At 39.9% G+C, this 23,735-nt stretch overlaps 1 protein-coding gene across 5 annotated transcripts; it reads left to right on the top strand.

Moving 5' to 3' along the window:
- The first annotated feature begins 186 nt into the window (after positions 1 to 186).
- Positions 187 to 23,362, top strand: LOC126376636 (phospholipase A1 member A-like). Of its 5 annotated transcripts, none has more exons than XM_050024163.1 (9): positions 6,369 to 6,626; positions 6,728 to 6,827; positions 10,432 to 10,523; positions 10,920 to 11,053; positions 14,684 to 14,833; positions 17,126 to 17,276; positions 21,169 to 21,424; positions 21,716 to 21,936; positions 22,498 to 23,362. In XM_050024163.1, the coding sequence occupies exons 4-9, from the start codon at positions 10,924 to 10,926 to the stop codon at positions 22,691 to 22,693; spliced, it is 1,104 nt and encodes a 367-aa protein (XP_049880120.1). In that variant the 5' UTR covers positions 6,369 to 6,626; positions 6,728 to 6,827; positions 10,432 to 10,523; positions 10,920 to 10,923; the 3' UTR covers positions 22,694 to 23,362. The 5 variants fall into 5 exon arrangements, with proteins under 5 accessions (XP_049880121.1, XP_049880117.1, XP_049880120.1 ...); XM_050024162.1 differs by having other exon boundaries at positions 6,369 to 6,650; XM_050024164.1 differs by lacking the exons at positions 6,369 to 6,626; positions 6,728 to 6,827 and adding an exon at positions 187 to 403.
- Positions 23,363 to 23,735: the final 373 nt, after the last annotated feature.

Genomic DNA, 23,735 nt, shown 5'->3' with positions numbered 1-23,735 from the left:
TATACCTTGACTAGAATGACAGCTGCCAGAACAGTACATTTCAGTCTCTTTCGCACTAAGCGGTGTACTAATCTCTGTCCCTGTCATTGTAAACGTGCTCTACGTAATGAGGTATACCCATGCTAGTGCTGCTGGTGCGGTGTGGCATGTGTCCGTCCACCGGCGCTCGCGCTCTCATCGCGCCTTGTCCTTAAACTTGGCGTGTTACGCTGCGGGCCGCGCGTGCGCCGATTGCGTTCCGAATTCAAAACGCAGCGGATAACTGTGAGGCGGCTCGCATTTTTTTAATAGAGTTTTATTTTGTTTTGTATATTTACCAAAGTGTTGTAAATAAACAGTAATAATAAATTAATATATCGTGAGTAAAGTATATGTGTAATAATCCTGTGATATTTTATTTAGGGTGAGTATTTTATTAAGTTTTTGGGATTACCGTTTGTTAACATTAGGCTTAGTATGTAGATATACATTACATAATACCATTGGGTATTAATTGTCTATATTTATAACATCAATAATATCTTCTTCAAGAAGAAGATAGAAGATCAATAATATTTTATTTTGATCGCGAGCTGAGACGAAATTAAAACACCAATATTTTTTTAAATTAGCACCAGGAAAAAACTCGCTGCTTACTCGCTGAATGTGAATTTTCTCGAAAATACAAATTATTCAATTTTTTTTAATCCGAGGAATAGTTTGTTTTATTATGATACCACCCTACTTGTCAAAGTACGTATCGTTATACTTACGAGCAGACAAAACATCAGGATATATTTGTGTTGGTGCGAATGATATCGTCTGCCGCTGCTCTGAGGTGAGATACTCCGTAGACGTGTCGCGGAGTCTAGATATCTCCAATGTGTACGTAAATTGACATGTATTGGCGCCATTTGGCACAGATTATGCAATTGGGTAATGTGCGAAGTGAAAAGTAAATGGATATTCGAGTCACCCATTCATTGGCAAACGATCTACTTATAATTATTAACAAGTATAATTTGTACTAAAGTTGACGCTATGGATGCTAAGTAGTATATACCTATGTTCTAATAATAAACTAGCCGGCTGGTGTCCTATCTCATGTAAAAAGAAACACTTTCTGTTAACTACCTATCTCGTTAATTTTCCAAGTTTTGTTTCCGTGTATACCTTCTGTAAACGAAACACGAACATTTTTATATGGATTCTATACTTTTTATAAATATATAAATAACTAGCATATATTACAATAATTGTTACATAAATGCTTTGTTTACAATATTATTAACTAACTTCTAACATATGTAACAATTAACTAGCATATGAAACAATTATTATAATATATAAATTATATTCAATCTCCTTAGTTTATAATTTCTGATTTATTATTCTATATGGTTTATTGTCTTTTGTCTGATTTCTCTTCAATGTTTGCTCTCTAAGAACGGTTGTTTATTTATTATGTACTAGCTTTTGCCCGCGACTTCGTCCGCGTGGCGTGTTATATAAGAGAGAGATCTTTGTGTGTGTGGGAGTGCATATCAAATTTCAAGCATCTAACTTATGCAGTTTAGATTTTTTCATACAATTTTTTTCCCAATAACTCCCATTTTTCAAAATACAGCCAAAAATAAACTTTATATTTACTAAGGTATGCATGCATGCTAGATTGAATCAATTGATTGAATTGATTTTTTTTTAATTGATTGTTCATTGAGTTTTAATTTTAATACACACTTCCTCTCTTCCCTTCAACGTTGCTGTGCCCTACAGGGTCCATGTTTTAGTTCCTATGCCTATGTAACACCCCATTGTACTACATGGAATGCAATAAATAATTTAATTGAATTGAATTGAAAACATCTATCTTACGCGGTTTCGTTTTTTTCATACAAATGTTTTTTTCCCGCTAACTCCCGTTTCCGTGGGAATTTTGCAATATCCTGTTGCAACTAAGCTTTAAGTTAACTAAGGTACCTGCATGCCAAATTTCAAGCGTCTAACTTAAGCGGTTTAGATTTTTCATACAAAAGGATTTTCCCGCTAATTTCCGTTCCCGTGGGAATTCCGGGAATTCCTTTCTTAGTGCACCTCTACGGTACCTAAGCTATGTCCCTTCCAAATTTCAAATGCCTACATTTAGCCGTTCAGGCTATGCGTTGATTCAGTCACTGAGTCAGTCAGTTTCTCCTTTTATTTAGATTTGATTTTTTCATACAAATGTTTTTTCCCGCTAACTACCGTTCCCGTGGGAATTTTGTAATATCCTGTTGCAACTAAGCTTTAAGTTTACTAAAGTACCTGCATGCCAAATTTCAAACGTCTAACTTGAGTTGTTTAGATTTTTCATACAAAAGGATTTTCCCGCTAATTCCCGTTCCCGTGGGAATTTCGGGAATTCCTTTCTTAGTACACCTCTACGGTATCTAAGGTACCTGCGTGCCAAATTTCAAACATCTAACTTGAATGGTTTAGATTTTTCATACAAAAGGATTTTCCCGTTAATTCCCGTTCCCGTGGGAATTTCGGGAATTCCTTTCTTAGTGCACCTCCACGGTACCTAAGGTACCTGCATGACAAATTTCAAACGTCTAACTTGAGTGGTTTAGATTTTCATACAAAAGGATTTTCCCGCTAATTCCCGTTCTCGTGGGAGTTTTGGAAATTCCTTTCTTAGTGCACCTCTACGGTATCTAAGGTATCTGCATGCCAAATTTCAAACGTCTAACTTGAGTGGTTTAGATTTTTCATACAAAAGGATTTTCCCGCTAATTCCCGTTCCCGTGAGAATTTTGGGAATTCCTTTTTTAGTGCACCTCTACGGTACCTATGGTACCTGCATGCCAAATTTCAAACGTCTAACTTGAGTGGTTTAGATTTTTCATACAAAAGGATTTTCCCGCTAATTCCCGTTCCCGTGAGAATTTTGGGAATTCCTTTCTTAGTGCACCTCTACGGTACCTATGGTACCTGCATGCCAAATTTCAAACGTCTAACTTGAGTGGTTTAGATTTTTCATACAAAAGGATTTTCCCGCTAATTCCCGTTCCCGTGGGAATTTCGGGAATTCCTTTCTTAGTACACCTCTACGGTATATATGGTACATGCACGACAAATTTCAAACATCTAACTTGAATGGTTTAGATTTTTCATACAAAAGGATTTTTCAGCTAATTCCCGTTCCTGTGGGAATTTCGGGAATTGCTTTCTTAGTGCACCTCTACGGTATCTAAGGTACCTGCATGCCAAATTTCAAACGTCTAACTTGAGTGGTTTAGATTTTTCATACAAAAGGATTTCCCTTCACTACTCTGCTCCTATTGATTGTAGCGTGATGAAAAGTATACTATAACCTGTCCAGGAGTGTGAAGAATAATTGTACCAAGTTTCATTAAAATCCGTCCAGTAGTTTTTGTTTCTATAAGGAACATACAGACAGACAGACAGACAGACAGACAGACAGACAAAAATTTTACTGATTGCATTTTTGGCATCAGTATCGATCACTTATCACCCCCTGATAGTTATTTTGAAAAAATATTTAATGTACAGAATTGACCTCTCTACAGATTTATTATAAGTATAGATTTTCTATTATTTATGTATTTTCCTTTTCCTTCTACGTAGGTATTAATTTAGTAAACAGTGATATTTGTATAGCTATTCTATTTTATTTACACCCACTCGCTGCCTACCATTTACACTTTCACTGAACGAACATTACGTATAAAAAATCAGCTAGTCATATCGGATCCCGCAGTTTTTCAATATGTTTACCACTTACAAATCAGACAATCATCGCTTCCTCGTTTTAACCCGAGAAGAAATTATCAGGCAGCAGTTTTTTTTTTAATATAAGGCCGTCTTTAGTGTTATTTTTAATGTAAAATTGTCCTTTACAATGAGATTGAAGCAAGAGAAGTATGTCAGGAATTCAGTATCGAAGTAAATGGAACTCCATAGTCTCTGCTTACCCCGGTCGGAAATAGGCGATTATGTATGTATGAATGTTGTGTTTTACACTTCTGAAAGCAATAAGTGTTATATACCCAAATCATACCTCTTAAGCATTTTCCATACAAAAAAGGTTTGTTGTTGTCGTTAGGTAGTCGTCTCCTGTATTACCCCAAAGGGCACTCAAGCTCACACAGCCGTATTATTTACTTTACTGATTCGAATCCCAAAAGGCCACTGCCCTTCATACGACCAGTTATCAAGATCACAAACGAAATAAACAAAAATAACTTAAGGACATAAAGAGGACTCAGTGACCCCAAGAGACAAGGTTCTTAAAATTATTTTTTTAATGTTTTTTTTTCTATTATAAATTCTAATCCTGATAGTACCTTATCAATAAATGAAGTAAATGACCGTTATTGTCAAACATCATTGTGTTGGAAGTATACATATTTTATAATGATGCATTGAAATATTATTACAAAGTTCAAAATACAAACAACTTGGCATTTTCCCTAATGGCATGAAACATTTAGGGCAGCTTCGCAATACACCCTTGTCCGGCTAAGTAGGCAAATCTACGATAAATAGTCACGTAAACAATAATAATAAAAAAGTAAGTAAAATGTTTATTTTTTCATAAAATACAGAAAATATTGGTACAATAAAAGCCCCACAAAACAAATTACTAAACTAAAACAATCTACTAAATCATAGCACTACTTACACCTAATCTTAGTCCAAGAATGGCAGATAGCAGAAAATAACTTAGAGATATCAGGTGGCGGGTGTCGGATGTATGTGTCAGCTACCATACAAATAGTTCTACGACCACTTCGGATCCGATATTTAACGGACTCGGATCCAATGTTGTGCGAAGGCACCCTTAGATAGATAGATAGATGACATACTTTATTGAGCACAATGGACACAAGATACCGAGAATAAGGACAACATATACAGAAAGGCACAACAGGCGGCCTTATTGCTCATGCAGCAATTTCTTCCAGGCAACTTTACTTACTTTTTTTTACTTAGCTACTTGGGCACTTACTTTATTATGGTTATAGATACTGGTATCGATTCTGACGAACCTTTTTTGTATTATTTTTCTTTCGTGTCCAAGGAAAGGACTTCCTTAAAACGATTTATAAGGAGTCAACTGTCAGAGGGAGTCGAGAGCTTACTGACAGTCACTACCCTAACAGTGACCGCGCGGGCGTAGGTAAACACCAAGCATGCGCCGGTCAATGACTGATCACTGTTTAGATGATTGATATTTAAATTATTACTCATCGATTGTATTATACCTAACCGAGGAAGCCATTTGTTTTTCTGAGACGAAGATATTTTTCACCAAATATTGAATGTCAAATATTGTCAAAACGGTGATTTGTTTTGATGTGTCACCGGTGCAAAGTATGTTTTATGAACAGATATACCTTTACATGTGTTCCTTTACATCACTTCTTTTCATATTATGTTAAAGAAACAAAAAATCATTTTTCCAATGAAGAGTCTCGGAACATCTTCATCCTCACACTAATCACTCGTCTTCAATGTAGCCATTGAATATAAATTAGTGTTTCCAGTTATACCTGTAACAGTCTGCAGTATTATAATAGTTTAAGTGATTACAGTATACAACCAGTATCACAGCTATATAATATAGGTCACCACATCACTAATTTAAGAGCCACGCTCTTGTCTGTAGCCATGCTACTTTTTTAGGGAAAATAGGGCAGTGGTTTCCCTCTTGCCTTCCGCCCCGCAGTACCGTGTCCGACGCGTGTGTGATGGCGCCCTGAGTAGTCTATTCTAAAGCCGTGCTAGGACTCTTGTCCTCCGCCTCTGGATAGCACTGACAGTTACTGCTGCCCTCTGTCAGGTTCTAGGTTACAGTCCCTGTGACTTGCCCCTTCCATCCTGCATAAAAAATAGCTGCCTAACTAACTTATTTGTACGATGTATGTATTTTTCTTTACATTTTTATTGTTTATCGATCGCATTGTTATACATTGTCGCATTGTTATTGTGAAAAAGTCCTATTTTGATATTGAAGACTGGCCGAATATAGTAGAGTTGCACTGGACCATTAGAAGCGTATTTGATTTATAAAAGTCACTAAATGGACCATAATGTGCAAGAAATACTTGACTTTTGGCTTTATTAATCATGTCTATCTTTCGACTTCGTATTATCGGTGGCTGCAAGCTGTTGTCTTATTACTTGTGGCTCTGTCCACCCTGGCGTGAGTAAACTATTTGTTTTATGATCCTCATATCTACCATACTGCTTGAATATATTGCGTGTATTCCTAGCACACGGCAGTGATTAGCCATTAGCTATCAATTGCAGTGGTTAGTGCAGTTAAATGGTACTCACGACTCTCACGACGATCGATAATAATTATGATGTCCACACTAAGTATATCTGTTACATTCTGTGTGTGATCTCGTGTCATGGTGCTCGCCATCTTTACCAGCTGTCAACTGCACTCATTGTACGCTAGAGTGTCCCCTTCGTGTGTTTCCTTATCCTCATTTCAAAGTCAAAGTGAAAATTATTTATTCAACGTAATTGTCGTAGATAAACTATCTGGTATTTTTTTAGTCTACGTCATTTTGCAAATTGTTATGGCGGGGGAGAAGAAATGTCAAGAAACAATTCAGATAATTCGTAATCTTGTAAATATGAGCTTGTTACATAAAGTACGCTTTAAAATTGTTTTCTGACATTTGTAACTTTATTGTAAAATTTTATTTAATAATGCTATTATATTCTTAAGGAATTAGGAGGAATATGAGTGAACGAAAAGGCCAGCTGTACAATGACTGCACCAAGTTATTGATTGATTGTTCCTGTCTATTTGAACATTAATATTTGAGGTAAAAATACTTTTGTCATCATTATGCATCTCACTTTGTTCATCCAAGGTCACGCTTTGCTTTAGTAGTTTGATTATAATATACATATATCGTAAATCATACCTAAATTAAATCTACTCTGTTTATCTTCCACTAGGTAGGTAGGCAGGTCATTGATATAATAGTGTTACTATTGAGGTAGGTACTAGAATCCAATGTCCTTGACATCCCTCCTGTAATATAAACGTCAAAAGACATAAAAATCATTTCGGTTTTTTATTATTTATATGTCAAGTATATTATAATGATGACCTAATGATATAAATAAAAACTCGCAGGCAATAGTCTCGTCGCCCGCTGCCTGTCCGCTGCAAACTTGCTTATTCAAAGTCAACCACCAGTTCTAAGGTTAAGGCGAGACATATTTATAAAAAAATCAAATTTGCATTACTTAAAAAAAATGTTTGAAAGAAAATCCGTTTTTGCTGTCGTAAACAAGATTCGCTGTGCTCGTCTTGGCGGGTGCACTCCCGTGCCCCCAGATGTGCCTCGGAAGTACAAGTGTGAATATGTAACGCTGCTGCCTGTGTACTACATTAAATGATAAGACTAAATAATGAAAATTTACCCGACCCGGCAACTCTAGACAGAATGTCATGGCGCCGCAAAATAAAGAGAGCCAACCCCACCTAAAGTGGGATAACGCAAGGAAGAAGAAAAAAGATATTCATTCATTTATTCATTCCGATATAATAATTATATCCTTAGGAATATAACTAAGTACATATATTACGGCTACAACTATCGTACTGCAACATATCGATAGTAGCAGAACCTGGTAATTGACTAATGAGCATATTTGTTTAATTACTCCGGTGACTGATTGGAAAACTATTTGACCTGTGACCTCACCACTGTGACCACCCTCGAGTTAATGATGGACAAACAAATAAATATATCGCACACAGTCAAACATATAACATAAATAAGCCTGTTTACGTCCCACTGCTGTGCATAGGCCTTCCCCCACTCAACCGTATATGGAGCATACTTCAACACGCTGCTCCAGTGCGGGTTGATGGAGGCGTTTGAGCGATTAGCCCGGGCCCGATGGCTTAACGTGCGCTCCAAAACATGAATTCATGTTATTATTCAGACAATTAGACGATTTCAGCTTGAAATGTCCAGACAAAACTAACATAACCTAATCTCGCCACTATATCCCAATTGGGGTAGTCAGAGGTAAGTACCCACACCTCACCCAGCTTTCTGTTAGACCGTAGGTTAGACCAGATTCTCTTAAATTGTTTCTAACCTTGCTAATACCGCGACACGTCCACGCCGCCGCCGCGCCTTCGCGAGCTGTGCTAATGAGTCGACAAATAATACATGATTCAAGTGCAAATCGTGAGCCATCATCATTTTCAAATATTTGATTCCAAACTAGTTCAGTTTATGAACAAATATTATTGTTTTTATGTTAATCCGCTATAAGGTCCTCATAATTTAATTTTGATAGATTTTTCCATTGGCCATCTCTCCCTTAAGGCCATCTAACCCGGACTTGCCCTTTTTATTTTTTTAGGAATATTTATTACACTAATTTGCATTTGATTATTTCATAAAATGGTCGATCACATCACGAAATGATCAATTCTAAGATCTGGCCACGACATTTCCACTTGCTCAATTTGTTTAGACAGTTCGTTAGTTATATCCGTTTTCAAATGATCAGTGGTTGCGGATGATCTTCACTCATAGCTTGTGGCTCTGCCCACTTCGATAGGCATAACGTGCGTGATTGTCTTGTTAATTACATAGGTACATGTAGATGTTGATATTGAAAGAATTACAATACTTAGTTCACGTGGTTTTACGTGATTTAACAATAGTAAAATGTTTTATATTCAATATGTGCCTCACTATAATTTATTATATTATTTTTTTGGCTATTCGTTCCGGTTGTTAAAGATAGGTATACTACGTAAAGTTCAACAATCTAGATTGTAACTAGATATTAAATCATTAAATGTGTGATTATATCAACCAAACCGCAGTGGAGCAGCGTGGTGGAGTATGCTCCATACACCCTTCGGTAGATTGATTGGGGAGGCCTGTGCCCAGCAGTGGGACGTATGTGGGATATAGAAATAACTCGGGATATTTTAAATATCTTTACACCTTATATTTTAACAGAATCCTCTCACCCGACCGACATCGCACCATCGACTCCCCTTTCTTACTTTTTAAACTGCCTTACGTCCCATTCATTGACCATCCTCCTTTCATACCATAAACAATCAAATTCCTATTCATTATCCTTCCATAAGCATACAGCCTCCGTGGTCTAGTGGTTAGAGCGTTAGGCTCACGATCTGGAGGTCTGGGTTCGATTCCCGATGGGGACATTGTCGAAATCACTTTGTGAGGCTGTTTTCAGGCTTGAATCACCTGATTGTCCGAAAAAGTAAGATGATTCCGTGCTTCGGAGGGCACGTTAAGCCGTTGGTCCCGGCTATTAGCCGTAAAAAACACCTCCACCAACCCGCAGTGGAGCAGCGTGGTGGAGTATGCTCCATACCCCCTCCGGTTGATTGAGGGGAGGCCTGTGCCCAGCAGTGGGACGTATATAGGCAGTTTATGATCCTTCCATAGTATTCTCACTTTCCTACACGTATATAGGCTATTTATGTTTATATGTGTGTGATTATGTATCGCAGGTCTTTATTGTTATTATTTATGTATTATCTCATGCATTCATTTAACGTGTTATCTTTTATAGATACATATTTTTTCACTGTTCGCAGTGTAGTGGTAATGATGTATGTAATGATACTAAATTATGTGTTCACTGGGCCGGCTCAACAAAAAAATAAATATTGAGGTGAACTTGGACCTCATTATAAATAGCTTTAAGTCGTAATTCGAAAGGGGATACGGAAAATAGGGCAGGATTTGGTTAGGTTACTTTTTACTACATTCTCTACTCCTTACTTAATATTATATAGCATATAATATTACATAAACTCACAACTATTTTCCAATTGGGGTCATAGGTACATCCATCGCCAAATAAACTAAGCACCCCCGCTTCATCGAGCATATTACAATACTACCTATTCTAATATATAACGCACATTCCCGAGAAATGCGGTTCGGAGATATGTGACCTAACCTGTGAGCTGGTTTTCCCTTCGTGGGTGGGAAGGCCAGACAGGCGGTCGCTTCTGTAAGAATCCGGATCTGTCAAAACTTCAGGCTAGGTAAGCGGAAGATTTGAAAAAGGGGTAACGCTAGGGTGGTTGAATAATGGAATGTAACGTTATTTTTCGCTTTAGGGGATGTCTTGGGACCTACGTCTTTTAAAAAAAATCGTGCTTCTAATCGGCTTTGCGTTGATCGTTCAAACAGACAGTTTTTATTTTATATAGATATAAATAAATAAATATAAAGGTATATTTTAGGTATAACTATATAGTAGTGTACAACCTAAACAATTTTACACGCCAAATTAATTTCCATTTAATTTAAATTGCAACGCAATAAAATAGTTCCGCCTGAAATGGTGCAATTTGTTTAAATGGACTACATTTCCTGACATTAATCTACTGAATAATATTTTCAGTGTCACGACCGCCCCGCGTGTGACGTTACGCGCCGCCTGCGCCGGTATAGGCAGCCGTTGAACTTGATTGGAGGATCAATCGTAGTTCATAGGTGAGCCTTTAAGGGCGACAATGCGAGTTGTATCTGCTATACAATATGCATTGTGATATCTAGATGTAACTATCACTACGCACAGGGAGCCTTAAAAGGCCACAATAAAGCAATTGATCTGAAAGCAATATTTAAATTTGACATTTGCGCATATACAAATAAGTGCGCAATGTCAAAGTGCATTATTACTTCTTTGGAGAATTGCTTCAATGTGGCCTTTTAAACTCTACTCATACTATGAGGTTGGTCGTTGATCTCACAACCTACAAGTCTTTTTACAACTGCGAAATGTTTCTCCTGTTTGAGGGCTCTCAGCGTGTCCCACTGCCCTATTTGTTCGGCCAAGATGTTGTCCCCGACATTTCCTTTTCTTCATCGTCTAAATTTGTATTTCAGTATAATGCGAGTCCCTGTGGGCTCCCTGGCGGCGCCGGCGGCGATGCTCCTGTTGGTTCTGGCGGGGTGCGCGCACGCCGGTCGGTTCACGCCGCCGCCGGACATCGGCATGCCGGCCGGACTCATACCTGATTGTAAGTGGCGTCCACTGCTGCACATCATCGTGCCTCTCGTATGGAGTGCAAGGTTGACGATAGATTTTACTGGACACAAGGATGTGATTGAGCCGCCTAAGGCCTCCGATGACATGGCTAGCACCTATATACTTAAGCGACGTGCAAAAGTGAGTCTGTGGTGACGTACTTATTAATATTAAGTACCTCCTCCATTACATTTAGTGAACTCTAGCGAAGTGAAGATCCCGGCGAACGTCGAAATCACGTCCGGCACATTAAACACACACAGTATATAAGTAAAGATTTAGAGCAACATGGGGAAGAAGTACACATATGGTCGTCTTGTAAGTATAGTGAAACCCACATAAACGCCTTTTTGAAAAATCACATTTGGACATGATTTTTGCTGTCAAAACCTCGCAATAGACATGCTAGTTTCAATCCAGGTCTAATTTATGGTCAAAATTTTTATCCGCAATTAAATTAATTAAAAGAAATCGATCTTACACGTCAAAGGCTTTTGGTTACTAAAATAAGATGTCGTTGGCTTTGTTGGAAAATAGGCCAGTGGTTTCCCTCTTGCCATCCGTCCCGCAGTACTCTGTCTGACGCCCAGAGTAGTCTATACTACTGATTATATTATTATAATAAAGTTGCTATACTTACAACTTCTTAGTATCGCATTATTCAAATCTAGCGGTCACCTGTAGATAACATTACGAGCGGCAAATTCAATTCAAATTCAAAAATATCTTTATTCAGTAGGTAACATAGTTACACTTTGAATCGTCAATTTTTACATAACGAACGTCTCATCCGCCTAAAACTACTGCAGCTTCTCACAACCTGTATAGCCGCGGAAAAGAAGCTCCAAGAAAAACCTCGGCACAGAGCCCCAGGGCTTTTTTACGTACGTACTTTTTAAAAAAAAAAAAAAAAAAACGTTAATATTATTATACAATTGAGACAATGCAACCAACCTGTAAATATGTGCACCACACAACGTGACGTAATGCACACCGGTCCTCGCATCAAACACGCAGTATAAATAAGTGATAACCAAGCAATTAGCGGACTGATGTTAGCCTGCGAACGACGACCACCTGCTTGTAACAGAATCTATGCTATACTACACACTATTAAACGTACTTACACTATTTGTTATCACGTTTTCACGGGTTCCGGTTTTTCACAGATGCGACTGCCTGTCTGACCTTCTAACCCGAAGCACACTCTGGACACTTCATACAAAACACCTCGTTTTACACAGACACTACACATTGACGTTATCGTACACGCGCATCTGTGTGTGTGACGTCTGACGCCCATACGATTGAAGAATAAAGTACGACCGAGGCCCCCCTCGGATCGGTGAGGTGAATCTAGCTCAGACGCTGGTGGGAAGCTGCCAATACAGGCAATACAGATTAGGCCACATACCTCCGAAACGCATTTTCTCGGGAATGTGGGTTTAAACTATACACTATTATATGTACTGCTAGTACGTATTGTACGTATGTTCCGATATTTGCTTAGTACATTTACATTCTTTGCTCTGCTGCTAAAATCCATGATATCCCATCCATGATATAGGCTCGGGTTCTAAACTCAGCCAATCAGCTCGCGACACCAAACACTTCAGGGCCCCGATATCGACCCCGCCGGCGTGGTCGACGATTTCTCTCATTCAGCGCTTATCGCTATCGACCCACTAGGGTCGATTAATTCTTTCAAATATTTTTCCTCTCAGACGACGCCCTGAGCCGGGGTTCCCGCCCAACTGGGCACCCTCAGGCCTGTTGTCTTAAACGATGTACCGGGTGAGAGCCTTCAGCGCTCCCCATTTGTCCGGCCAAGTAGTTAATGCCATCTGCGGCAAATCTACAATAAGTCACGTCAAAAAAAAAAGGTTCTAAACTACTGAATTTGAATTTGGTTGGATAATAGATATCACATGGTTTCTAGGAGTTGTTCCCGGTTAATGGCAATAGGCTCGCTACGTACTTGTAAAACGGTACCAAACTCTTCGCCCCGCACCTATTCGGATCGGGCGTCGAGCTAGATTTACCTCACCCCCTCTGTGTCATACTATAGTCTAAATGGCTGTATGCCGCTAGTAAGAGGGAACGCGCGGATGTTCTATCTCGCTTGTAGATACGCACGCGGTAAGAATGAGATTTTGTAAACCAAGATTATCTCTATGTAATTATTTGAATGAATTAACCGTTTTAAACTGGTTTGAGTATGTAGGCCAGTATTCTAGTCAGTCACGGGCAGCGGGTTGTCTTATATAGCAATTACGACTAATAAGGGTGGACAGCAAGTGACACTGACACGGCGTGGCCATCACAGGGCTGGATTTAATGTGTGTAATTAAAGTTGTACCATGAAGATTATTTTTATTATGTTAGGTTTTGCTAGCCTATGCCCAGCAGTGGGTGGATACAGGCTGAATAGATAGATACATTTTCTTCACTAATACGTGCTTAATAAAAATGCGAATAGTCCTTTAATTTCTTAGGTACAATTTTTTTTACCCAATCGATACTATCGATATGGAAAATTGTACAATTACATTGATTTGTCGATTATGGTATCAATCAAGTTTAAAATATAATCGACACCAGCGCCGGTGGATAATGTTACTAATTTTACGATATGATTGCCAACGTTTGGCCATATCATGAAGTAATCATGCATTTAGTTGTTCATATCGTTAAACGTTTTGTGTTCATTGATCTGGGCAAACTACATCATGATGTGGCCAACGAGTGATATTCTATTTCATGAAATGATCAATTCTAAAATTTGGCCACGACCACATTAACAAATGACCATTAGGTAAGTAATTACAATTCTATTACACGGTTACAAAGTTTTATTATTTCGAGAAAAATTACAAAATCTCACGATATACTCACATAATTTGATTCAAAATCGATTATTCGCTTTATTAATAAACACCATAACAAATTACATGAACGTTGCGACTTCAAACGCAATCAGCGTCAACCAGGTGGTTGCTGAGGAACCTTGATGATGTTGTCAATATTATTATAAGTCTATGACTTCAGCAGATTATACACTTTGCCAACTTATACACTACTTAAAAGGAAATTAATTCTATGAAACGATCCGAAGTTCTTCTTATTTCCATCCAGGTGGAAAGTTGTGCTGCGATTTTTAGCGTTTGTAGTATAAAGATTGTTGAATAAGGACTACGTATAGAACGGCAACTCTACGCCCCGCACCAATTCGTATCATGTGCCAACTTCGCCCCCTCTGGGTCTTCCTTAGGTCTTAAACAGCCGTTAGCCGCTTAGAATAAGGAGGAGTACGTAAGTAGTTGTTACATGAGCCATGTCAGGGGCCTTTAGTGGCCCAATTATAAGAATGAAACGAAGGTAGATGAGGTTGGTAATCCACCTCACAACCCACACGACCGAAGAAGAAACGTATTTATCGGGTGTCCTCACGATTATGTTCTCTAGGATTTAAATAATTAGAGTTCGTAATTGAAAACTATCTTATTCAGTAGGTAACGCTTTGAATTGTAATTTTTTACATAATGAACGTCTCATCCGCCTAAAACTACAGCAGCTTCTGACAACCCGTACAACCTGTGTTACAACACTGTGTGGTCCCCAGGCCCCGGAGTGCGCAAGAACGCGTCGATCAGCGCGCAGTCGATGCCGATGCTGCAGGTGTCTTTCTACCGGCTGGACGCGGGCGGCAACCTGCTGACGCGGCCCATGCCCGTCACGGCGGCCCACAAGATGCTGGCCAGCGAGAAGATCGGTGAGGAATACGTCAACTGTGACTCATAATACACTTGCCTTCTACTGGGACATACCTAATATTAAACAGAACAGATTATATGTCAATGCGCGGCGCGGTAAGAATTAAATCTATCAAAGTGCGAAAGCCAAATGTTGTGACGTTCATTATCATAGTGATGCTGATCGATTCTTTTCTACGTAACATTACGTACTTAAGTATTTCTCTAAAATCTTCACGATTCACATCCGTCCAATCATCAAAACCTGCACACTCTGCACGCTCGGTCTGCGATTGTTGAAGTAAAGCAACTTTCGCAAAGGCCGGTCATAGGATGGGTGACCCCAAAAAAAAAGTTTTCATCTCGAGCTCCTCCGTGCTTCGGAAGGCACGTTAAGCTGTTGGTCCCGGCTGCATTAACAGTCGTTAATAACCATCAATCCGCACTGGGCCCGCGTGATGGTTTAAGGCCCGATCTCCCTATCCATCCATAGGGAAGGCCCGTGCCCCAGCAGTGGGGACGTTAATGGGCTGATGATGATTGTCGTGATGCTCTTATTAAAATTTCTAGCTTGCAAACGGTACGACAATAAACTAGCTTCTAGATATTTTTTGGTATCTGCTCCACAGTTACGACTCATGCGACACCCACCCGTGTCTTCTGGTTGTACTCTAGTCTTCATTATCGTTGCTCGTAATGCAAAACTCTTGTTGGTGGAGTAATCGCCATTCCTCTCTTCTTCCCGCCAAAACCTTCACCTCCCGATACGATACGACCTGCGCAGCTCTTAAAGAGAGAGAGAGAGAGAGAGAGAGAGAGAAAGAGAGAATGCAAAACTGTTTTTATTTTCTTACAACTTGATTAGACATTCCTAGATAGGTACTCGAAGATACACACATGAAGAAAAGAACTAGAAAAAATACCCAGTCTGATTAAAACATCCCGTGAAAAATGTCGAATCTTCGATTCGCGTTAAAATTGAATATATGCGGAAGGATTGGAATTCCCGCAATTTGTAGAGCACCCGCCTTGAATAAAATATGAGAAATGAGCTGATTGTGTGCGCGAGGTGGTACGCCTGCCCGCGGATGGTGGTTCATTAATGATGTCTCATTGACACGCGTGAGAATGTTTCATTTCAATTCATTAATATATCACCCCGGGTTTTATTTATCGTGGTTCTCTCCAATTGAGTACGTGTATTTTTGGATATAACCTCTCATAATATGGTTTATTATAAATGTATGTCAGTCTTAGAATTTCTACACCACTATGGCTGCGGGAACGGACGCCATTGCTAATATACCTAGGGTTCTTTTTTTAACCCTTTCACGGACAGAGACCATGGGTCATTGATGGTTCATAAAAGGTAACAGTATAACAATCGGAACGTCTGTAGACGATGTGTATGTGTGTGCGAGCGCGCGCGCGCGCGTTTGTGTGTGTGTGTGTGTGTGTGTGTGTGTGTGTGTGTGTGTGTGTGTGTGTGTGTGTGTGTGTGTGTGTGTGTGTGTGTGTGTGTGTGTGTGTGTGTGTGTGTGTGTGTGTGTGTGTGCATGTGTGTACTTTCAAGAGATAGTTTCGCATTTAAGGTTATTTTTGTTAATTGTAATTTTATTTTCTTTAATACGTTTGGCAAACTTAAGGGTACGGTCAGCTATTGGAATGGTCCACTGCATTTACGTTACTAGTCATCTTGATAATTGCCAATTGTGCTGTATTTATTCTTGTGTATGTTTTGAAATTGTTTCATATATTTGTGTACAATAAAGTATATTTGATTTGATAAATATCACGACTCCGTGAGACGGTCACTGTTTGGAAGCATTTGAATGAATTAATATTATAAATTCGTTTCATCCCAACACATAGAAATTTATGCGCAATGCTATTTCTTATCCGCGGGCGACCGGCCTGCCTCACTCACAATAGAAAGCATTAAAGAAAACAGTTATACTCATTGTCATCATCATCCTCCTCTATGTGGTCAGTACAATATATATTCCTCTTCCATTCATCTATGTCAGTCGTCATCACAGACTTCACACACATATCCTTCTTCACACAATCCATCCACACATTCTTGGGCCCCCTACCTATATTATTCCACATCCAACAGCTGCACTCAATACCCTCAAAACTATTTTGACTCCCTACTCTACCTTTTGCTTCAGATGCCAACTAGGGTTACTAGGGTAAGAGTGAAACACCCCCACCTCAAGCAACAACCTTGCTTCCTAGGGTTGCCTCAAAACTTTATGCTATTAAAACACAAAAAATAAACACTTTTTATTTACTATTACCCCCTGCAGACTGGAGCAAGAAGACGGTGGTGCATGCGGTGGGGTGGCTGGACTCGGCGATGTTCCCGCATTCCCGCGCACTCGCCGCCGCGTACGCACGCCGCGGGTACAACGTGTTCGTCACAGACACCTTCGCCTTCCTCACCTCCATATACCCCAAGTTAGTACGCTTCTTTTTCTACCATATATAATAACCCTGGTGTCAGGGTTATTATGAACCACCCACGAACTTACATCAGTAAGCAACGGCTTAACGTGCCTTCCGAAGATCAGATCATTTTACTTTCGTCAGTACGCTGATATTTTATGACGTTACTATGCATCGAGTGTATCAATCTCTATTACAACCAATACCTATTGTCAATATCCTTATCGTATGTTATATCGGTAAATATGTATAGCGCGTGTGTGGGTCGTCCACCGAGAGGTGTGTTGATCCATCAGCTGCCGCCGGCTGACACCCGGTTCACACCCGGACACAGTCATCTCGCCATGTTGTACTATTTACTCATGCTAATTCACTCGTAACTGCTACTAGGTGCTTCTCTAATGTAATGAAATATCTTATCATATCCCACGACTACATTTCCAATTGGGTTAGTTGAAGGTTAGTCAGAGGTACCTTAATAAATAGTTTGGTTAGGGCATTATAGGCTGATCACCCGATTGTATGAAATTAAGAATTCTGAGACCAGGGTTGATGAAGTTTGTCATCCACCTCTCAAGGCACACGATAGAAGATAACAAGTTACTAGCAGTAGATCATGTACAAATCCCTCAAGTTTATAGTCCATAATAGACAGAGAGGACCCAGCGGGGCGCACTGCACAATCTGCGTTACCAAATTTATACTACCAACCATTGGCCTCAAAGTTGGGACAATTCCCTCCTAATTTTCCTCCTCAGATAACTAGTTCCGAGAGCGATACATCAATGTAGCAGGATCTTTAAGACTTCTCAGAAAAATATAAAGTAATTCGTCTACTAGGGTTGCCTTCATGCTATACACTGGGGGTTAGCCAAGTTGCAAACGGTTTTGAAAAGCGACAGTGACTGTAATAAAAATGCCCATACATTGACATGAGATGACACAAGTGACATGAGTTGCCATGTCAATCCTCCACTTCCTCTTTTACTTTTTTCTTTGTACTATAGGAATAAGGAATATTTGTGTATTTTATATGCGATACAGCTCAGCAGCTGTCACGTTGGTCTAACTGAAACCTCGGTGAGGCATGGGTACTTCTTGCGATGGATGTACCTCTGACTACCCCAATTGTTATAAGTATATCACTATCGTTATGCATAATCATTTGCAACTTGGGTAAAGCCCAAGGAATTTTGTCGGTGGTCAAAGCGCTTAAATGCATTTGAAAGCGAAGCGTACGTATTTAAATACCCGAGGACACGTTTTACCTGCATTTTGCGCTGCAAATGCAATTTTAATATTTTACGGCCTTCCTTCTAAAAAATTATGTATTTAAAAAATAAAAAATGTAACGCGCTTGCGCGCTGCTAAGTACCTCATACTAACAAATACATTATACTATATCGCACACAACATGCAAAACAAGTTTTACACACATGGACGAAAGATGCAACTCCCAAGACAACGTCCAACACACTTCCAAGATTTCATTACATTCCTAACTAAGTAGTATGTTTGTTTGTTGCTAATAAAAGAGTGTTAATAAGTAAATTAAATACTTTAATATGCTTAAAAAAAGTGTGACAACCTCTTTCATCCGGTGAGAAGAGAAACCTATCCATCCGTGTTCTATTTCGTTACATTGTCTTAGAAAATAGTATTAACTATTTGAGGTTTACAGGTTCCAACTTTTTAAGAGAATCCGTGTTATGGATATTTGAAACAAAGTTGTTTTACTACAAATGAGATTTAAGTGTAAACTGATTGTGTAAAGTGATTTAAAATCCATAATATTATTATAAATGGAAAAGTGTGTGTGTGTGTCTGTACGTTTATTAGTCCGTCTTTCACGGCAAAACGGAGCGACGAATTGGCGTGATTTTTTTAGTAGAGGTAGTTGAAGATAGGCTATTTACATAGGCTACTTTTTGTCTCTTTCTAACTCCCCACTTCCCTAAAATGGGAGGTGGAAGTTTCTATGGAGCATTCCACAATTTTCAAGGTATCTCTACCTTGTCTACATATTGGTATCCGGACTATTGGCGCCTAACGAAAAATCGACCATTTTTTTTGAAATCTGCCTCCAACCCCTGCATAGAGGGGGTGAAAAATGAAATTTTATAGGGGACGCTTCGCAGTTTTTAAGGTAGGAAGCTAAAAATTGGTACATTAGGAAAGAGGAACCGTCACCGCGGGCTAAAGCCAGTCTGTACATAATGTTATACCTACCATATTCTGGCAGATGAATGATTTATATTTCAGCATAACCTATAAAATAAATCTATTTGTCAGTTATTTCCTGGTGTTGGCAATCGATATAGTCGACTATAGTATAGCTAACGATATCGAAGCTCACAGACACAAAAACTCTCAATACTATCCATAGTTTGGTATTGTCAAGTATTATTCCTTATTCTATGGTCTTATGCAATAATACAATCTCTTACTAATACATATAATATACTATTGTAATGTTTCGAGTTATCGATTTTTTTGGACTATCGATATGATGCTCTATTTTGAAAACTATCGATAGTTCAGCAACACTAGTAAGTATTTACCATTATTGAGGTAGTTATTGTACTTATAACAGGTCCATCAAGTATAACTATAGCCTATGTATTATTCCATCAATACGCTCGTAAACCGTTTAAACTATTATCACTAACAGAAACAACATTAAATAAGTAAATAATAGCTACATGAATAAAAACAATTATGCATATAACTAATAAGTTAATAACAAGCAATATGTTATTTGCCATGTAGACGCAGGTGAACCAACATTATTATAATAATATGTATAAAGTAAGTATACGTAAGTTATCAAATGAAAAGCTAAGAATGTCTCGCGCTGCTCATTGCCCCTTAGCGATGAAGTGGCTCTGCCAACCCTGATAGGGATGACGGGGGTTAGTTTAAGACAGTGTTCTCTGTGTGGGTTGTGAGATCAATGCCTGACCTCATCAACCCTGGTGTCAGACCAAAGACTGACAATGACATGGCTCATGTAACGACTACTTACTTACATCAGTAAGTAGTAACCGGGACCAAAGGTTTAACGAGCCTTCGGATGCAATGATCATCTTAATTTCGATCTAGATTGATTTAGGATCGAAGCAATTGAAACTCCATAGTCTCTGCTTACCCCGGTGGGAAGTAGGCGTGAGTTTATATATGTGTTTTAAAGTTTATTTTGAGGTATTGTGTGACTGTGACTGTTGAATGTGGCGGCGCGTGCGCACCGCGAACAAATACCACCACTACGACCACTTAACAAACAGAAGTATGTTGACTGGAGACTGACAACACACATAGTGATAGTAAAATAACACAGACATACACAATTGTCACGCGTAATTCGTAAAGATATTCGAATTCAGTGGTGTAGAGGCGGACCCGAAGTTCGAACCCGTGACATTATGATTTAAGTCACGTGGTTCACAAGTCACAGGATTCGAACGCAACGGTTTAGATAGCAATCCCTGAACCGCTACATCGTCTTTAAACAAAATAGCAATCATAATAACAGGCAATAGAATTACTATTATTATGTATTGTCCCCGGGAGCTCATAATGTTGAAGTTATCACATTTATTGCAATGACCAACAATAAAATAACAATAAGCTAATATTGAATACAACAAACATTCCACCACATTACCTCGTAAACGAATACTTAACACAAACACGTAATAGAATAATGTTGATTCTTTGCTCAGGTTACATAGTTACAAGTCGTATGTACTCTGTCTAGGTATATCCTTACTAATCTGGGGGCACGGTAGTGCCCCCGCCAAGACGAGCAAAACGAAGCGCAAGGGCAGGGCACTACCTACCTCTTCTCAGTTTTCTGTGTCACTAACAGCCTGTATAAGCAAAATATAAAATGATCGTTTCCTAGGTCAGTTCGCCTAACGCGCGTGATCGGCAAGAAGCTCGGCGAGTTCCTGGCCAAGCTGACCGCGCTGGGCCTGCGCGGCGAGCGGCTCGAGCTGGTCGGCATCAGCCTGGGCGCGCACATCGCGGGCTACACGGCGGCCGCGTACACCGCGCTGACGGGGTCGCGCCCGCGCCGCCTCACCGGCCTCGACCCCGCCGGGCCCTGCTTCCGCGCGCTGCCGCCTGACATGAGGTTCAATGCTGGCCTCGCTGACCAGGTGGGACGGATTTTTGGTTTTGTTCTTCTTCTTAGTTCCAACAGACGAGTAATATTATCTGTCTGGATGTACACGGATTCCTCTCACAAAATGGCCCCAGAACAGACCTTACTTTAGGAGACAGGAACCTCTATCAAAGTTGTGCTATTTGGGTTATTATTGAGCTACCAAAGGCTTTTTGACTTAATTGATGTGCCTATCTAATAATATCCGGGACCAATGAGCAGTCTGAAGCACTCGATCTTCTTCCTTGTCACACTTTTATGACACTGCGTGTCATGTTGTCGTCAGGTGGACGTGATCCACACGAACATCGACGGGTTCGGCATCGCGGAGCCTCTCGGCCACGTGGACGTGTACGTCAACGGCGGCGAGTACCAGCCGGGGGACGTGCCCTACATCCCCTGCCTGGTGATCTGCTCGCACGTCAGAGCGGTGCTCTACTGGTGGCAGGCGATAGAACATCCCAAGAAGTTCATCGCCGTGCAGTGTGACTCAGTGCAGGAGGCCAGGTTTGATGACATGCTTTACCGAGCCGTATGATAACGGCCGTGGTCCAGTTGTTGAGCGTTGGGCTCACGAACCAGAGGTCCCAGGTTCGAATCCCAGTGGGGGCACTATCACAGAAAATGTTTTGTGGTCTCTAGTTTGGTTAACATTTCGCTGCTCGCTGTCATTCCGATCACGGCTTTATACGACACCCACATAGGAGTTTCTCCTTTGCAATAACAACGTTTTAACTACTTACGCATACCATTGACATTTAGAGCCTCCAACTCAAATCCCATCTCTTCCTATAGATGGGTAATCTACCCGATCATTTTTAATTGGGAATTTCCTCAAAATCCCGAATATTTCGTCGTCTTACAGTGAAAACCATGTAAGCTGTTTTTGAAAACATACATTCTGATGTCATTTTTGTTAACAAAATCAAGCTAGTTTCATTACCCGAACTGAAATTAATAGAAAAAAATCGAGGTTTTGTTGAAGAAAATCACTTCAGAACGTAATTTTTCCAACAGGCTCCTAAATGGTGTTATTTTATAAGGCGATTTATTCGTTGTCCTTATCAGACTAGCGAACTGCTACAACAACACGGTGACCAACTACATCGGGCTGGAGACCAGGTTCGACCGGCCCGGCATCTACTACCTGTCCACCAGCAATGAGTTCCCGTACTACCGCGGGCGCGCCGGCCTCGACGCCTCCAACGAGATCTACACCTCCGTCGTGAGGAGCATCAACGACGACAACGGCTTCCAAGTATGATGGAGGGCGTCATGCCTCAGTCCGTCCTGTTCTCGTGTGTCGTGTGTTGTCTGCCCAAGGTGGATAAAGGACCTTTATTGAAATATATCCGCAACCGTTTTCATTCAGGTCATTAAAACCGGAGCTGTCAAATCTTCAGGTTAGGTAACAAAAACCTGTTAGGTAAGCGAACCCTGTGAAAACGGGATAACGCTAGGGAGATGAGGAATGAATTTATGATGTCCCTTATGATGTGATTACCAGTATTAAGAGTAAGATGTATATAGTTTTAAGTCCTGTAACCCCGATGTTTAGTTTTGTATTTATGTTATTGTTTAGCCATCGGTCACGTAAGTCTACAACTCCAAAATGGCCTCGATTCCTGCAGACACCTTTTATTTTAAGTCATACCCATCATTTTCTTCTCCGCCGAAAAGGAAAGAGAAATGATTGACAACTGTTAATTTGAAAATGAATGAACGAATGAATGAATAACCTGCGCAAATAAAAAAGGCATCTCGCTGATATGTAACCCGTTTGACGTGTGCTGTCAACTTAATTTTGTCGGGCCAATATAAAATTTTGGGAGGCATTTTTAAATTCTGCCTAAAATTGACGTTCTATAAATCTTATGCTTGCTATTTTGCTAGATTACCCGTCCCTTTCATTTTCGGCGGACAAGAAAATGACAGGTATTCTTCTTCTTCTTTAGATGGTGCGTGTACTGGAATCAACACCAATGTGTCATTAACTTAACATTATATAACTGCACGCTAACAGCGATCGAGGTTTTCGACCAATAGGCACAGCGAGTGCTACCTACGTAGATAGACGTCGTAAGGCTATTGGTCAAAACCCTTGATATAACTCGCGGCGCGGTAGTCGAGCTGGCTGGTACTTATCGCCATTTTCAAAACCTATGGATGTGAGCTATAATCAACTCTCAATGGTAATAACTAATAACTACACCACCCCAACCAAAATCAGCCCTATTTTATCCCAATAGGCATTACCATGCATGCATCCATAATAATCAAACAGCGGTGGATGTAGCGTTATGTCT

The sequence above is a fragment of the Pectinophora gossypiella genome, chromosome 21 (genome assembly GCF_024362695.1).
Source record: "Pectinophora gossypiella chromosome 21, ilPecGoss1.1, whole genome shotgun sequence".
NCBI classification, from domain to species: domain Eukaryota; kingdom Metazoa; phylum Arthropoda; class Insecta; order Lepidoptera; family Gelechiidae; genus Pectinophora; species Pectinophora gossypiella.
This window is presented reverse-complemented; position numbering and strand designations above follow the sequence as displayed.

Excerpts from the sequence above, each read along its gene's own strand:
- LOC126376636 (XM_050024160.1), top strand. The coding sequence starts at position 372 with ATGTGTAATAATCCTGTGATATTTTATTTAGG. Across the intron at positions 17,277-21,168 it reads CTCACCTCCATATACCCCAA|GTCAGTTCGCCTAACGCGCG; the intron begins GTTAGTACGCTT and ends ATCGTTTCCTAG. Across the intron at positions 21,937-22,497 it reads GACTCAGTGCAGGAGGCCAG|ACTAGCGAACTGCTACAACA; the intron begins GTTTGATGACAT and ends TGTCCTTATCAG.